Genomic DNA, 19,237 nt, shown 5'->3' with positions numbered 1-19,237 from the left:
CACATAAGATATACATAAAATTCATAAAGGAAATATGATTTCACATGGCTTTGAAGGGTTAACAGGATATGGACAAACTGCCATTAATTTGCCCTCAAATTTCTTCATCAGGTAAATATTGCATCATCTTATTTTGGCTAAATGATTCACAATCCATTTCATTAATTATTCCTCCTAATTTTCTTTATAAACTCTATTTTATAAGGAGAAAACTTCAGTAGGCAGAAGTTATGTGGCCTTTGACGCTGCAGGCAGGGTGTCAAGCCACTGTGAAATCCGTTTACATATCTTAAATGTATTGTTTTGTAATTGGACAGTCCTCCTTTGACTTCTCTCTTTTCTTGTTCCCTGTACTCCTTCTGTCATGTTTTAAGTATTTTCTTGGGTGAAATTTGTGTGGCAGGATGAGGAACCTAAGAGGAACAAGCAGCAGAGATGGGGAGTACCAAGACACTTTTGATTCTAGCCAGTGGGAAGGGTGGGAAAGAAACATCACAGCAGAACTGGAGCCTCCCATTGAGTGGCTCTAGTCTCTGCCAGGAGTCAGGCTTGAACTTCAGTGTTAATTTCTTTTCTTTTGTTTTGTATTTGCGTAGGACTATGCCTTGATTTCTTATACTATCATTGTGAAATAGCTGGATGTCCTACCTTCAGTGTTCAAGAGTCATCTTGGCTTGTTATCATACCTGTTTCACATCATCATGGTTGCCTAGAAGCTGAGCCAAAGACTCTACTTATAAACTCCAAGGACTGAAATTAACAGTTACAAAAAATTGATGGTGTTCAATGGACGTATTTGCCGATGTTTTTGTCAATTAGTGTTATAGACAACTTTTATGTAAATGCAAACATTTTTAAAAAGAATGTTTTCTTTAAAAGGCTGATTTTCATTGAAATTGATTCTGGTCTCTAGAGCAGAGAGTTAGCTGCAGTGATAATTTACCAAAAAAAATGCAGACAATTCAGGACTTTAATTTTAGATTATTAAAAATGTTTATTTTCAGATTTGAGTACTGTTTTCTCAGTACACTGTGGTATTTCAACGTGCTTTTAAACATTATCGAGATAAGAATTGGGATACCTTCACAGTAAAGAAGTGTCCTGTTTTTCTTACCCCCTGTATTAAAAATGGAAGGAAATGGGAGGTACATACCCTAGCAGTTCTTTTTTCTAGTGTCACAGAATGATCATTAGATCATATAGGCACTCTGATCGCCACATGAATGGGGAAATTAAACTACACTCCTGAAAGACCTTTAGTTGAAGGTTTCAGTAAACTTTCAGGTTTAAAGTTTTTGAAACTTGTATGAATATAAATGTAAGAAAAAAATCATGTCCTAATAAAAGATCTGTCTTTTATTTAAAAGTTTATCACATAACAAATTTATCTAGAGGATATATAATTCTATTTGTGAATTTGGAGAAGAAGCGTATACTTTTGAGAGAATCTTTGGTTTGTGTTGGGAATAACAATATTTTATAACTATCCTATGTCCCCAAGGGCCTTGTATCTATCTTTATTTTTTTATGATAGGGAAATATTGATTAATTAATCAAGTACTAATCAATCCTGTTAATTAATGGTAGAAAAATAGATATTTACACAAGTAACTTTTGAGTCAAGGTCTTTAATAATTTAAGGAATATGGTTACCATATTTAGTACAAATATTATTCTGACCTGACAACTCTTTTTTTTTCCAAGTTACGTACTGGTGTACCATCCAGAGTAACTAACATATAATATACTTTTTCCAATATAAAACCTTATCTTTTTCATTTATCTTTTCATAATATATCTAATCACTCTTTTTGTAGGATTTTTATTATTCCTATTTGGCTTCAGTTTCTAATCCCAGTCAATTAACTTTTAAAAATAAACTTTTGAAACTTTCTCCCAGTTCTCAACTTTCGAATGCTCAATCTGCTTTTTTGGTCCACAGAGTTTTCAAGAATGTTCTCTTGAAATAATCAGTTTCCTAATCTGAGTTCAGTTAGCAACAACATTACTTATTTTCCTCTTCCTATCAGCTGAGGATGATTTCGATGCAGTCAAGTATAAGTTAAAAATAAGTGACATCCAATAAACAATACCAGAATAAAACATTTAATTCTTCAACACCCCAGGGAGTGTCAGGAGTTGAAATCCAAGTTGGCAGTTTTTCTGTAGAATTCAAGGATCAGGATGTTGGCTTCTTTTTCTTTATCCTCCTCTTCTTCCTTCCATTGTCCACCTCCTTCTTGTTTTTCTTTTTTTCCCCTCTAGAGCATTATTTTCACCAAAAAAATTTAACCTCAATAAAATAAAAAAAAAGACACCCTTTCAATGATTCAACTCACAAGTCTCCTAATCTGGAGGAAGAAGTAGCTGTACGGTCCATTCATGAGAATTTGCAATAATATTTTAAGAAGATGGAACTTTATTATTTATGACAGTAGTTCAGGAGGGCAGAATACATCTTCCTGGACCAAGTTCCTCTGAAAATAGGAGGCCAGGGAAGAAATCAGTTTTAATACAACAAATGTACTATAAAAGGGGGTGGAGTATGAATGTGCGTGGGTGACCTTTTTTAGTCAAAAAAGAAAAAATGTCTTCTACGTCATTCCAATGTAATCCGCTGTCTTTTACTTCATGAAGTCGGTAACTTCAAGACATGTTGCACAACTTGCTTCTTTGTGATTCTCAAAAATGTTTAATTTAAAGAGGGTCCGATACTTGCTTAGCACATGACCTGGATTACCATGGATAACCCCTCCTCATGGCCAAGTTTGCTCTTTAGAGCCTTGCAAAATCATTTGTGTTTACCCTCAACAAACGTTAAGAAAACAAGACCGTCAGAGCTGTTTGTTCTGTTCAGCACATTAGAAGATGATTTCGATGCAATGATAATTATTGTGCAAAAGGGCTGATGATGAATTAAATTTTTTAGCTTAGAAATATTTCACTCTTTAGAATAATAGTTACCTGATGAGTTGGTCGTTTTATTGTGTAAAATTAATGTTGCAGCCATGTTTAGGCCAAATTTTAAGAAATGTTAGGCCAACATCAAGTGTAAAGCTTGACTGATATAATTTATGTAGTTTGTTTCACAAGTTGTGCCATTATGTACAAAATTATTTTTATTTAAAATGTAGTAATTGCTCAAAATATACGTTTTTACAGCAATTTCTACTAAAGGCTTTAGCTCTAGTATTAAATAAGTCAAAATCATGAGATGACTGGCTTATTTATTTATTTCTTATATCTATAAAAAAAAGAATTGAAAAGATTATTTTAAGGATCCCTTTCAGCTATCTATAACCATCTATCTACATACTTTTTTATATTCTGCTTGATGAGAATTTAGTCAATACTTTAAAATTTTTTTCAATTTCCCATGAAGCATCTTTCAGCATAAAAGAATGCTGTTTCCTGATATACAGTGTCTAATACATGGAAAGTGTTCAGTAAATACTTCCTGAATTCATTATTCTTTTAGCAATTCTAGACTTCTTTTTTTTTTATAAGCAATCATGAAAATTCAATGGCATTAAATTATCCAGTTCTGGAATAAGTAACTGCAAGCAATAAGATGTAAGATAGAAAAATGTAAAACATCTCTTGCTACGTTATGTGAGTACAGCTTAATCAGTTAGCCAGCTAGAAGTGTGGCTCCCTGGCCAATTGGTTCCACCAGGTACATTACTAGAACAAAAATTGCATGGTTTTACCTCCATGTTACCTTCTTCATTTTTTATATTATTTAACAATTTTTTAAGTTTATTTAATTTTTGAGAGAGAGAGAGAGAGAGAGAGAGAGCACAAGTGGGGGAAGGGTAGAGAGAGAGAGAGAGAGAGAGAGAGAGAGGTGAAACAGACTCTGAAACAGGCTCCAGGCTCTCACCTGCTAGCACAGAGCCTGTCATGGGGCTCAAACTCACAAACCATGAGATCATGACCTGAGCTGAAGTCGGATGCTTAGCCAACTGAGCCATCCAGGTGCCCCTCGTATGTTATTTTCATGTTAAACATAATAATAAATCAGAGAAGTTGTGGATGCATTTTCCTCATTATTTGATTTTTACCGAAGTTACATTTACTAATTTCCAGGTAATGCCATAGTATCTCTGAGCATTGCTACCTCTACAATCATATATTCTTCCTATGAAATTGGATGTTAATGTGCCTACCCTTTCCAACTCATTTCATGTTGTTTTTCCTAGTTATAAATGACATGCTGGAGAGAGGATGGACGTTGGCTAAGAGCTGAGTTTTGATCTTGGCTTTGCAGCTTATTAGCTGTGTGATCTTGAGCAAGCTACTTAACTGTCTGTGACTCACTCACCAACTTTGTCTGTGAAATAGGGATAATGTTAGCTATGTTCAGTGCAGAGATTGCTTTCAAGATTAGCAAATAATACATGCCACGTACCTAGGTCAGCACTTAGTAGGTGATCCACAAATGGCAAGTACTTTTGTCATTCCAATATAATGGATTTTCAGGCAGGATCATATTTATCAGCATTGGAGCCATTAAAATGGATTTATTTGAATACGTTATTTACACTTACTGTCAGAACAGCAAGTGGTGTATATATCTTTCTACATAGATATAGGTATATACTAATATATTGTAGTTATAAATTCCAGTGTTTTAACTGCTATTGTAGGAGTTTTCTTATTTATTACCCAATAATTGCCCTTTCTTTTGGACTTTCAAGAAGGTTGGAAAATTTTGACTAGGAACCCTGCATGACATGCTCTTACATTTAATAGTCATCTTACTGTCAAAATTCCATTTTTAGTATTTTAAGTTATTTAATATTTAACTTTCTAGTGAACTTTGAGCTTCTTTTCTTAAATTTCACTCTAAATTCTGTTATGTATGGCTTTAATAATAACAGCTTACTATAACTAACTCTGGGCAGCCTGCTATGCTTTATGACTGCTACATATGCTTTTTGGCCTATTTCCATATAATATATAATATATAATATATAATCACTCCTCCATAGTTTGTATTTGCAGTTTGTTTTTCTCCCTCTTTTTGGACTGACTTACACTTGTCCTCACTTTGCTTGCACTTTACTCTGTATTTGACTATGTCTCAAATTTGCCAAGGTCACTGTGAATTCTGAATCAACTTTCTAAGGTATTGTCTACTCTGTTCTCATCCTACAAAGACATAAAAAGCTTGCTTTGTTCACTGGCTAATTCACTATGTCCTCTTACATTTATGCATGTTCTCCAGCAGATGTATATATACCTAATCCTGGTCTGGAATATGTACTCAATGCTCTTGAATGAAGGTGGATTGCATCTAACATTTCTAGTTAGTCTAGGAGTTGTGTCTCTTTTCTTAAAGGTAGAAATTAGTATGACAAGATTTATTCTTTATAAATACATGCCGCTTCCATAGATTAACCTCTTTTCTTTTTTTTTTAATTTTTTTTAACGTTTATTTATTTTTGAGACAGAGAGAGACAAAGCATGAACGGGGGAGGGTCAGAGAGAGGGAGACACAGAATCTGAAACAGGCTCCAGGCTCTGAGCTGTCAGCACAGAGCCCGATGCGCGGCTCGAACTCACGGACCGCGAGATCATGACCTGAGCCGAAGTCTGCCGCTTAACCGACTGAGCCACCCACGCGCCCCTAACCTCTTTTCTTTAAGGTGCTCTCGAGTGGGGTCTCATACATGATAGCTTTTTTATTATCTTAGGCTATAAATCCCACGTGCCTTGGATTTTAAGTGTGACACCATTTTTAGTCTCTCTTCCAGCTTCATTTTGCACTTCCTTTGTATCACTTCAACATTTATGTTATCAAATGTTATATTGATAAACACATTCATGAAAACTGGTTCCTCAGTGTCTATCCCTCTAAGTACCAATTGGATTTAATGAATGTGTCTCACTTGATTGGATTTCCAAAGCCATCTGATTTTTTAAAGACTCCATCATCTAATAACGTAATATCTGTCTATGGTCATTATTGATAAATCTTCTCTCTGGCCAAACTATTTTATCTATCAATTTTTTCTCATTTCTGTGATGGGAGAAAGTATATGCCTTCTATGCAGGTACAAATCTGCATCACTTTCCTTGAAAGAATAGGCTTTTTTGTCCATATCTTTACTTGTGGTGGTGTTCCTGGTTATTTTAGGCTAATAAAAATCAGAACTGAAACACAATAATCATTTCTCCCTTTTATATTCTACTTTCTGGCATCATGACTCAAACACAAAATAGCACTTTCTCTTTTGGAGGGTGTTATTTCATCTTCCTTTACTTTGAATTTGTTTTCTCTGCAGACATACTTTGCCTCTTAAATTTCTCTCTTCAACACAGCATTTTGTATTATTCTTAATTATGGTTCTTTCCCCCTATTCCTGAATATCCTTATTTCCTCTTATATTTATGGACATAATTTTGTTTCTGCTTAAATAATCATAATTGATCAGGCAGGTACTCAGTCCACAGGAATCCATTCATTTACTCAATCATTTTTCTAGAAGCACCTCCTGCATGCTTGTTTTTTTAAAGACTTTTTGATACATGCATAATTTTCTTAGAATTGCTTTGATTCATTACCTAGCAAGACACACTTCAAGAGAGCAATAGGCAGTTTTTGTACTTTTTAAGTAAGGAATTACTAACGCCATTATTTTCTCTATATTCCAAAACTTGAGGCCTTTGTTCTCTAGCATGAGCTGGGTCTCATTTTTTTTTTCAGTTTGTAGCAGATCTCCCCTTGTTTATGTCAATAGATCATCCAAATGAAGACAATATTTGAAACTAGTACAAATACTATTATAGGCTGTCGATCAGTGTTACTTTACATTTCCTTTTAAGAAGTTTTCTTGATCATTGATATTAATTTATTTATTAATGGGAACAAAAAATGTACAAAATAAGAAATAGTACTTATACAAAGCACATGGAAATTTTTGACCTCACTAGTAGTTTAAAATTAAAGTAAAAACAAAATACTGTTTTCAGCTCTTAGATGAGCAAATGAAAGATAATGCCTATTGTTGGCAGAGTGTATTGAGAGGGAGACTCATATACTGCAATTGTGTGTAGATGGATACACTATCTTTGGGGAGAAATGTGTCAATATTGATAAAAATAGCAATATTGATATGCCTTGTAACAACATTAGAAGCAATGGAAATCAAATATTTTATAGCTCTTTTAATTAAGGGTTTTTTTTTTAAGTTTATTTATTTATTTTGAGAGAGAAAGAGAGCATGAGCAGGGGAGGGACAGATAGAGAGGGAGAGAGAATCCCAAGCAAGCCCCACCCTGTCAGCACAGAGCCCAATGCTGGGTTTGAATTTATGCGAGATCATGACCTGAGCTGAAACCAAGAGTCGGAGGCTTAACTGATTGAGCCACCCAGGTGTCCCTCAACTAAGGCTTTAAAAGACCATTTAATAACATCACATATACTCTTAATATATTACCTCACCAAAGCATAATGCAAGTTGATCACAGCTTTAAAACTATGACCTGTACATAGGAATAAATGCTGGAAGAAGGTACACTAAAATGTTAACAGAAGTTACATTAGAGGAATGAGCTATTATCTATTTTTTTCATATTAAAAATGTTTATTAAATGAAAATAAATATCACTTAGTATTTGATATAATACCATTTTCAATACCAGATATCTTAATGACACATTTATCAAATTAAGTGCTCTTAGGGATTTGGAAGGCTGAATGCTTCCATTCCTCTTAAGAAATGATAAATAAAAGGGGCGCCTGGGTGGCTCAGTCGGTTGAGCGTCGGCTTCAGCGACCGACTTCGGCTTCCGACTTTGGCTCAGGTCATGATCTCGTGGTCTGTGAGTTCGAGCCCTGCGTCGGGCTCTGTGCTCACAGATCAGAGCCTGGAGCCTGTTTCAGATTCTGTCTCCCTCTCTCTCTGCCCCTCCCCCGCTCATGTTCTCTCTCTCTCTCTCTCTCTCTCTCTCTCTGTTAAAAATAAATAACATAAAAAAATTTTAAAAAGGAAATGATAAATAATTATACTAGTTATGGATACTTTTTTCTCTCCCTTCCCCTCTCTGTTCTCTCTCTCTCTGTATGTGTATATATATGTATATCTATACATGTGTACGTATACATATACATATATATGTGTGTGTGTGTATGTGTGTGTGTGTGTATATATATATGACATTTTTCAATTTATGGAAGAAATAAAATACTTTCTCAGAATTAGATAAAAATGTTCAAGTGTCAAAATCTAACAAAATCAAAAAAAGTTTGTTTTTAATAATTTTTAATTTTCTATATGAGATTGTGCAAGAGAAGGTAGCTCAGTACTATAAACAGTGAAAACTATGATAAATGTATTGATAGAGAAGGGTTAAATTTATACAAAAATTTTTTCTTTTTTGAGTGAATAACTCATAAGATTAGAGGATTTGTATCCTGGCTCATACAGCATCTATTTCAAATGCACAGATTTCCCCAGGCTGCTGTGTGTTCATGCATCCATACCTGTCACCCTGCTTAGTTACATGCAGACAGTTTACGTGAGGGGAGAACCATGTAAATGCTATGGGAGACAAAAAAACTCATTCCAACCTGAAAAATACATTCTTTTGAAATGCTTTGAAAAAATGTCTTTCATAAAAGTATAATATTTCCACTAAATTTTTTATCTCTGGCTTTAATGTTTGCTACCAATCACCTCTTACCATCTCACTCCTTTGATCTATCCTGATGTAAACTCTCAAACAATCTTTTCTCTCTCTTTTTTTTTTTTTTCAGTTTGGTTGTAGATTTCAGTCTTTCTTGAACACTCCAATCTGAAATTACTTGTCATTTTATTTATTGGTTTTTCCAATTCCCAGATGATTATAGAATCAGGATGGATGGATTTTCTTCTTTTTTAATTTTTTTATTTTTTAATGTTTATTTATTTTTGAGAGAGATAGAGACAGAGAGTGAGCTGGGGAGGGGCAGAGAGAGAGGGAGACACAGAATCTGAAACAAGCTCCAGGATCTGAGCTGTCAGCACAGAGCCGATGCAGGGCTTGAACCCACGAACTGTGAGATCATGACCTGAGCTGAAGTTGGATGCTCAACCCACTGAGCCACCCAGGCACCCCAGGATGGATGGATTTTCTAAGTCTCTAATTCAGAATACTTAACAAAATTTTCTAAATCTTCTGACTTTTCTCTTTCATTTTGATGACTGGAAACATGGACCATAGCCTACATGCAGGGCCTTTTACTGACCCAAATGAAAGCCCATTACAACTCTCAGACCTATATTTTTCTTTAGACTCTAGAGTCATGGTATTATATCCTAAAGTTGTAGACATCTCTCTGGAAAACCATGTTTAGCTCATCATGCTTTTGGTTAACTGTTATAAAAGGTTAAGAAGCTACTTACTACTGTCTTTTCTTTGTTCGAATCATGGAGTCCTCAGTACCCTGACTGTCATATTCAATCAAAGTGTAGGGAAAGAAGGGAGAAAATACACTACAATGTTTACTGCATGAGTACCTCTGGGTAATGCAACTACGAGTGATTTAAATTTATTTTGCATTTCAAAAAATTTCCATAATCAGTGTAAGTACATGTCATTTTTCTAATTAGGGAAAAATAACCTCATTAAATATACACACACGCATATATATATATATATATATATATATAGACACATATATATATCTATATATATATATGTATATAGTAAGGGACAGACAAGAGGTGTCCAGGTATATATATATATATGGTGAGATAGAGAGATAGACATACAGACAAAGGGTGAGACTGAGGCCTAATTTAGAATGAGACTAAACCAATAAGTATTGATTCTAAGTTTTTTGTACTCACAGTTAAGAGTTTTCCTTCCGCCAGTTTCAGCCTCCTCTAATTCATTTTCCATGATCTTTCTTTCACACACATTTCATCTTTGTTCAAAACACTTCCATGACTATTGTGAACATTATGGGTTAAGATCAACCATTTTAAGGCCCACAAAGTCTTCCATGTTTTGATCCCTGTTCACTTCCCCACCCTGTACCTGCAGCTAGGCTTTTATCAGACTGTTTCAACTTTTTTTTCCATATACCATATGATTTTCATATGTCTCTGCTGTTGCTTGTGCCATTCTTTCTGTTTTTTTACCCCTTTCATCTATTTGGTGAACTCTTACGCATCGTTTAGGATAACATAGTTCAGGATCACATAGTCCTAGGCTTAAATTTTACTGGACATGCACAAGGGAGTCTTTTCTTTTCTTTTCTTTTCTTTTCTTTTCTTTTCTTTTCTTTTCTTTTCTTCTCTCTCTTCCCTTTTTCTTTCTTTCTTTCTTTCTTTCTTTCTTTCTTTCTTTCTTTCTTTCTTTCTTCTTTCTTTCTTTTTGTCTCTCTCTCTTCTCTCTCCATGTCTTTCTTTCTCCATTGCATTTGGACATCCTACCATAACATTATCTATTTTATTAATTACTTATATACACTAGATTGAGACTATTTTTTTTCCAGTTTTCTATCACCAGAAACCATGAAGTACTTTGGCTTCAGAAAATGTTTATACAAAATACATTAAGTAAGACAGAAGACTGAGCTTAAACTTTGTATCTTTTTTTTTAAAAAACAAAGTCATCCTCACTCCCCCATTTCCAGCACCCATCCTATGTACGTGCAGTTTACAATCTCTGTGCCATTCTGGGTCATCTTTTCCACTACAGGAAGCATGCGGAGGGAGCTTTCATTTCTTGGCCTCCTTTGCAAGGATACCAAGAGGTGATGCGACCGTGCTTCCTGATCCACACAGACCACGACTTACCTGACAGCTTCCATAAACCTACGAGAGCCTTTGCCTGCCTGATTAAACATGGGATTGAAGGGTTACAGGAATCAATTTTGACTTAGTTGAAGCACAAATGCTCAAGTTTTGAGAACTTTATATGTAACATTTTAAAAGCTAAAAAAAGTCTTGGCTTAGGACCAGTTCTTCTATGAAAATCAACGATTGCCCTTGTTTCAGACACTTTTTATAAATCTTACAAATCTTAAGAGAGATATAAATAGCCTACTTTGCTCTGGTTGCGTCTTAGTTAATATTACCGATTGTTTTAAAATGTAAAATACAAAACAATGCAATAGTAAGAATGTAATATACTACTTTATTAACTCAAAAAAGAACAATCTACATTTATGCAGAAAGGTTTATTGTGATGTCATTTTTACTACATGTGGTTGCATACCCATCCTTTCTTCTAAGCTGAAAATGGCAATTCTTTTTTTTTTTTTTAATTTTTTTTTTCAACGTTTATTTATTTTTGGGACAGAGAGAGACAGAGCATGAACGGGAGAGGGGCAGACAGAGAGGGAGACACAGAGTCGGAAACAGGCTCCAGGCTCTGAGACATCAGCCCAGAGCCCGACGCGGGGCTCGAACTCACGGACCGCGAGATCGTGACCTGGCTGAAGTCGGACGCTTAACCGACTGCGCCACCCAGGCGCCCCTGAAAATGGCAATTCTTCAGGTTTCTTTGGGAATCCAAAATCTCTTTAGAGGCAAACGAGGCATCACGTCTAACACCAGTAAAAGCCTTGATCTCTGGCATTATTATAAAGTTATTGCTCTTTAGGGTGAGATTCCTAAGGTTACCCACTGTGGCTAGGTCATTCTATTCAGCTGCATAAGCAGTTCCTTTGATGGATGACTGGTTTTCTACAACACTAGCATTATCTCAGCAGGAGAAGGTAGTGTTTGATGTTTTGTAATTTGTATTACATGTCCATGGAACATCTCCGGACATTACCTCAGGAGGAGGGGTTAAGAGAAGGAGGAGCAGTGGCTGAAGATATTTAATGACAGAATGAATGGAAATTCAAGGATTGCCGTGCAGTCAGCCTTAAACACCAGACTGCACCCCCCATCTTTCTTTCGCATTAATTAAAAAAAATCTTCTAACAAAATTCTCATAAATATAGGTAATTTTATTTAATTTTAGTCACAAATCAACATCTTCAAAATGACGAGGATTTTGACAGCTTGCAAAGTGGTGAAGACCCTGAAGACTGGTTTTGGCTTTACCAATGCGCCTGCGCACCATCAATGGAAATTTTCAAGAGCTGGCATCAGGCTCCTTTCTGTCAAGGTAACAGTCCCCTACTTCTTATTTCTGATAAAATCGTAGGGGGTATAGTTTAGCATGAAGCAAAGGTGTCACTTAGGAAGCAAATACAGATTTGTGTGCCATTCTGAAGTGCTAATTTATTAGTACTGGCTTTAGTATTGAACCTACTGGTTTAGTAAATGTTCCTTTTCAACTGCTCTGAGTAAAATTATGGCAACTTGCACCCAGTGTAAAGAAAGGTCACAATCCCTGTGAATATGTAACATGTAAGCGTTCTGCTTAGAAAGCAATTATTTTTAAATGCTATCAGGGCTCTGCCTGTGCCCAGACACTACCACACACAATTTGCTTCAAGAGTGAGGTTGCTTATATGTTCATGAACTACATCACAGTAGGTAATGTGGTAAGCTCTTCTTTATTGGCCCACTGTAAAGTTTTCTCTTCTGAAATGTCATTTTTTAGGAAAAAAAATTGGAAGGATGATATCTACATAATTCTGATATTTGTTAATCACAATGTAGACATTGCCTTTTTTCCTTTTCCTGCTTAGTCCTTCTTTTAGAAGTCCAAATTTATTGTTTTTATTTTGCAGATTAAGGCATTGAAACAATTAGCAGCTGATAAATTTCTCTCTATGAATGTATCTATAACTGAAGAGCAGGTCCAGGAAGAGAACCTTAAGTGTTCTTCCCCACCCCCACCATTGGATCATGAAATTCCAGCAGGAACTTCCGTTCCTTCCTATAATTTTATGAAGGCATTTATTACCAGAGAAGTCTGAAATTACTCTATGGGAACTTTGCCAATGAAAATCACTTTTAGTAAATATAAAGTTTAAGGGATCACAGTAGCTTTAAATAGATTGTTTTTTGAGTAGTAAGAGCTATAAAAAGTGAGGTAGAAAACAAAATACAAAACAACCTCTATCTGTTGAGGTAAAAATAGGCTCTAATAGTTTTGAGTGTTTTCTGCTACTACTTTGCACACTCACTGGGTTGCCTAAGAATCCTTCAAAAGCTTCCACAGCTTCTACTGCTTAGATTACTCCAGTCAGGTTTGAATAGGATTTTAGCCCTGAGTGACATCTGTAGGGCCAGGCGGTGCCTGTAGATGCTTGTAGCCTCTGGTGACAGGGTGGGGAAAGAAAGGAGTAAAAGGAAAGGGAGAAGGAGACAGAGACAGAGGTGAGGAGTGAGGAGTGAGGAGGGGGAGGGAGAGAGAAAGAAAGGAGAAAGTGAGAGGGAGGGAAGGAGAGAGAGAGAGAGAGAGAGAGAGAGACAGAGAGAACACAAGATCTCAGGAGAAAGTACCAGAAACTACCATTTTAAATTAAGAAACCCAGAAACAACCATTTTCTTAGATTTGGCTTAATTGCAACAAGAGAGCCAAAAAGGAGATATGTTCTAAACCATCATCAAAGATGCAGTCACTAGATATAAACTCTGAGAGCAAATATTGGTTTTAGCTCAGTGTTAGTAATATGTCAAGGGTACTCATATATCACTGCAGAGAGAACAGATAGTAATGAAAATAATACCATTTACAGTTAGATGTGTCTTCTAAGACTACAAAGTTGTGTCCCTTGGAATATCTTTTTCTTCTTACAAAAACAGGTAGGCAAGGATAGGCGTATCTCCGTCAGACACAAGAAACAGAGAAATTGAGCGACTACTTAAAATAGCATAGATATGATTGAGATTAGAAGCCAGTTCTCCATGATCTTAATAAGTGCTCTATATGCCCACAACTACAGCCACAACAAAATGATTTAATTATGTGGATAGACTACAGTGAAAGTAGTTCTTCTAGCTCACGGTGGCAGATCTGTTTTAAAGGTCTGCCAAAGTTCACAGCTAAGAATGACAAATTTGTGGGAGGAATAAGCCATCATTTCATGATGTGAAAGTCATTACTCACACTCAATCATTACTGGCCAGAGTTTTGGAGGAAAGCCAGGCATGAGAAATAGAAGTTCTTGAACTTCACGATAGTAAATTAAAATTCTGTACAGCAGTCCAAGGGGGCTTGTGTTTTATTCACTTATTTTGAAACACTCCTCTACCTATCTTTCTTCCTGCCTTCACTTTTAAAACTCTGCTCTCTTAAAAAGTTATATCCAGGGGTGCTTGCGTGGCTTATTCAGTTGAGCGTCCAACTGACTAAGGTTATTAGTTTCACAGTTCTAAGTTCGAGCCCCCCATTGGGCTCTGTGCTGACAGCATGGAGCCTGCTTGGAATCCTTGCTCTCCCTCTCTGTCTGCTCCTCCCCCTATCATGCTCTTTCTGTCTCTTTCTCTCAAAAATAAATAAGTGTTAAAAAAAACGTTGTATCCAACTTTACTCTTTTTTAGATGGACATCATATTTAAAATTTTCTTCTAACATTTATTCATTTTTGAAAGGCAGAGAGAGAGAGTGCGAATGGGGGAGGGGCAGACAGAGAGGGAGACACAGAAACAGAAGCAGGCTCCAGACTCCGAGCTGTCAGCACAGAGCCCGATGGGGGGCTCGAACTCACGGACAGCAAGATCATGACCCAAGCTGAAGTGGGCCACTTAACCGACTGAGCCACCCAGGCGCCCCAAATGGACATCATATTTTAAAGATAGCAAAACTAGGGGCGCCTGGGTGGCTCAGTCCGTTAAGCGGCCACTCTTTGCTCAGGTCATTATCTCACGGTTCGTGGGTTTGAGCCCCGCTTGGGGCTCTGTGCTGAGAGCTCAGAGCCTGAAGCCTGCTTCAGATTCTGCGTCTCCCTCTCTCTCTGCCCCTCCTCCATTCATGCTCTCTCTCTCTCTCTTTCAAAGGTGAATAAATGTTAAAAAAAAAAAAGATAGCAAAATTTACTAAGATGTAGTTACATAAGGGTCAGTAAAGGGCAGTGAGAATAGTTACTAAAGGTTGGTGGCAATATAGCTAGTTATAGCTAGTAAATGGATTGTAGAGGACACCCTGTGGTCAGATCTATAAACATTGCCCTATAAATTGGTTGCCTTCTCAATGTCTGAGGAGGTCACTTTTCTTCTCCCGTTGGTGACAGAGTGGGTTTGACGACAGCAGTGACGCACTTGTACTTTTATGTGGCCCTTCCTTGCATATTTGTTTTGTGGCCAATATTTACAAAGTGTACCTTGCCAATAGACATAGCTGTATTTCACTTACAGGGAAGAGGAAAGAATTTCAAGGTGCTGTACATTCAAAGGAATTAGATATCAAGGATATACAATATAGAATTGAAAATGTTCAGTGCTCCTTATTTACATTCAGCCTGTTGTAGTTGTGTTATGGAAAACACACTGGATGGGGAATACAAAGGTCTGGATTCTAGCCCCTCTTGTCCATTTATCAATGTTCTGAACTTGGTTAATTCACTTATCCTCTTTGAACCCAAATTTTGTTATCTGTAGTGTAGAAACACTTCTTGACTTACTCAAAAGATCGTGGGACCATCACACATGATCAGTGATTAAAAATCTATAAAATACTGGAAAAGCAAACCCTGGATGCTTAAAAAAAATTCTGTCCTCTATATTTTAGTAGAAAGATTTAGACAGATTACAGTTGCTTCATGTTTTTCATGGACTACAAATTATTGCAATGACAAGATGTCTGATGAAAATACTCAAATATTTATAATGATGATTTTTTCACCTTTGCCTTAATATTAAATATATCTCTATGAAGATATTGCTTATAGCAAATTAGACCAAGAACTATGAAGCAAATAATCTTTTTTCACTATTTTGAATCCAATTCCAAAAGTCAGGATGTACATTCTAATATCCTATTTAAAGCTTCTATCCTGGGAATATATATATGAAGAATAATAAGTGGAAATAAATGGATGGTAAGTGGATAGTCTCCGATTTCAAGAAACTTATAAATTAAAGAATTCTGAATTCACAAGTCTTGGAATGTTACCAAGACTAAATAGTTTTATTTTTACTTGCAAATGAATTTGGAAATCAAATGTATTAAATTGAAAAGGTTAAGTTCCCTATGAATAGAAAAGTGTTTAATAGGTATCGCTTCTAACATTAATCCACTTGTTTTTAAAAATGGTGACCTGTGTTACAATTAAGCCAGGAACCTAACAGTCCAAGTGTCCTTCTCTCTGGTACTTCAGATACAATTGAGCCGTAGGAGTCATTATTCCCTTTCAATGGTTTTCATTTTGTAAGATTTTATATTCTGATTCCAACATAAAACTACCTATTTAGCTCAATCTTGAGGAGCTATTGTCATTTGATTAGAAATTGGCAACTACAAAAAGTCCCACAATTAGAATAATTTAGCTATATTGTAGTAGCTTTAAAGACATTCCCAGGAAGTCGGGTTCATAATTATATTGGAACCTCTTTGTACATATTAGAGATGGGGGTAGGGATAGGGTTATCATACACTGTCAAGAATAACTATTGTATTAGACTTTTACTACACACAGATTATGTGTTAGCGCTGGATTTCATCCCTGATGATGCAAATTTTTGAAATAATAGAGTTTCTTTTTGTAAATTTTTTTTACTTAAAAAAATTCTTTTTTTAATGTTTATTTTTGAGAGAGAGACAGACCGTGAATGGGAGAGGAGCAGAGAGAATGGGAGACACAGAATCTGAAGCAGGCTCCAGGCTCTGTGCTGAGGCTCTGAGCTGTCAGCACAGAGCCCGACGCAGGGCTCGAACCCACAAACCATGAGATTAGGACCTGAGCCTACGTCGGATGCTTAACCTACTGAGCCACACAGGTTCCCCAAAATAATAGAGTATGTTTCAATCCCAGATGAATAGTTGAAGAATTAGTCTGGGTGATAAACAACTTTATATATTTTAGGTGGACAATATTTCTTTAATTAGGAGATAACTTCCCTTTTAAACATTTTTGTTTATGTACTCTATTTTTTATATCCCCCTCCCTTCTAAAGTATAGATTCATTTGTTGGTCATCAATAGTGCCTTGCCATTTTGAGCTTCTTGCCATAAAACTGTTGAAAAAGCTGTACCAAACCGGGCTTAGATGAGGATAAGGCAAGTGAGACACCAAAGGTGCCCCATGGAAGGAGGCCATCACTAGCAGGGCCATGGTGTTGCTCCTTCCATGTTACCCGATAGGCACATTTCCTTTATCCGCATCCCAACCCTGGGTAGGAAGCTAAGAAATCTGGTGGGGGAAATGTCTGTAGAAATAGCACTAGTCTTGGCTTCCTGCTTCCTTTTCTGGCTGATGGAGACTTGAGTTTCCACCTGACCATGCTTAACAGAATTAGTTGTGGTGTAGAAGTGAATGTAGGTTCTATTATTGTGGAAATAGAGAACATTCCTTTGCCCTCCCATCTTCATTAAACCTTCTTCACATTTCTGACTTGTACCAAAGGCTGGGGGTTTAGTAGAGAGTTTTCAATATCTCTTAAGCAATGGTCATGCCAGACCCCACTTCAAAGCTTCAGGAGTTTGCTACGTAAGACTGAATGTCCTTGATGTGACTAGTATTTTCTAGGGTATATATAGTGACCAAGGATTGGAAGAAAGCTACAAAAGCCAGCATCAAACTCGGTTTTGGACTCCTCAAAACTCCTGGTTGACACTTGATTTTTTTCATTTGGTCTAAATGAATTCAACTCATAAAAATATTTTTAAGGCCCCTCTGTTCTTTTTCTTTTTTTGTGAACTTACTAAATGCAACGTATCAATCTTTTATATTTCACAGGGAGATTATTGGCTAACGTAAAGTTCTAACTTCAATCAATAGGGTGGATGTATCACTAAGAATTTTACTGAATAAGTTTTATCTATGATTTAGAACTAAATGTAAAAGCATATTAATGTATTGCCATAAAGTAAAAATTAGCTTACAATATTGGAAACCCCTTCTGGATTCAGAACAATTTTACCACATAAAAGATGCTCATTAAGGTGCTTGTTAATAAACCTACATTTTATGAACATATTTTGTAATGGAATTTTTCTAAATGCTATATTTTTATTTAAAATGAGAACCATAACTAGAATAAAAATTACTTTTGAATCTGACTCATTTGTTTACAAATGTCCAGAACAGAGAAGTGTTCAAGTAAATTAACCTTGTGATTTCCCCCCCACCCCCACCCCCAACATTGGCTTATGTTTAACCAAAGGCAGATAACCTAATATTAACTTAGGATGTTGTAATTGATTGATTACCACTGTTACAGTACTTTTAATTGTTGAAGTGGTAGGCATAACTGCAGAGAAGTCTCATTAACTATTCCACACATAGAAATTGTGCCTTCATTCTGAATTTTAAGTATCTACATTTTGATAGTACAACTCTAAGAATGAAAAATAAGATTTAAATTACCAATAAAGAACACTTTAAGATTTTGACTCTTACAGTATTATCTATGCAATAATACACTGAAATAAATTCTAGTTTTAAACTTCTTTCTTTCCCAAGCTTGGTTCAGGTGTATTTTATTTCTTGAGAGGATGAGTATCGATGTAAAATAATAGCTAAGAAACATCAGGTGAGCCAGAAATCAAATGTGTTATATGGCTCTAGGCTTTGGTAAAAATGGAAATAAACACATGGGGCTCCTACTTTTTTTGATACACAAATAATTTACATAGACAAATGATTTAAAGCAATACAGTCAGATTCCCAGAGTAAATCATTTTCATTTCTATTACTAGCTTAAGGGGATTATTGCAGCTATAATGTTATATATTCAAATTTTTTATGGGAGTTGTTGCTAAATTAGCTTGAGGCTTTGTGTCCAGAATATTTTACTGGTAAGTTCTCACACCCAGGGGAAGAAACAATGTAATTATTCCCATTTCAAGGATGTGTAAGTGCTGGAGTTAACACAAGGACACAAGGATGCCTGTTTTGTACATCAAGTGAAATATACCTGTAGCAAATCTGGTTAGAATTTTAATTAGGCCCAAACACCATATGGGTTTTTTTTTTAATTTGGCGTTTTGTTTATTCTACTTATATACTTGAAGCCATAGTTAGTTGTTTAACCTGGCTTTGGAATACTCTAAATCATATCTCCTGCTGTAATGTTATGGCTTACTCAAGAGCCCATTTATATATGCAATTTGTCTTGACATAAAATGAAATATATATATTCTCCTCTCCTTTGTTCTCCTTTTTTGGTTGCATTTTG

The 19,237-nt window shown here is 35.9% G+C and overlaps 1 protein-coding gene across 1 annotated transcript in view; it reads left to right on the top strand.

Annotated features, from left to right (window-relative positions):
* The first annotated feature begins 11,985 nt into the window (after window positions 1-11,985).
* CPS1 (carbamoyl-phosphate synthase 1) overlaps window positions 11,986-19,237 on the top strand; it is a 127,533-nt gene continuing 120,281 nt past the window's right edge. Inside the window, exon 1 of the mRNA XM_047084849.1 lies at window positions 11,986-12,114. Within this exon, the coding sequence (XP_046940805.1) occupies window positions 11,989-12,114 (126 nt within the window). The 5' untranslated portion in view covers window positions 11,986-11,988. The remainder of the gene's footprint in view (window positions 12,115-19,237) is intronic.

The sequence above is a fragment of the Lynx rufus genome, unplaced genomic scaffold (assembly GCF_022079265.1).
Source record: "Lynx rufus isolate CCGP_SWC_20201006 ecotype Redwood Valley unplaced genomic scaffold, mLynRuf1.p SCAF_2, whole genome shotgun sequence".
NCBI classification, from domain to species: Eukaryota; Metazoa; Chordata; class Mammalia; order Carnivora; family Felidae; genus Lynx; species Lynx rufus.
This window is presented reverse-complemented; position numbering and strand designations above follow the sequence as displayed.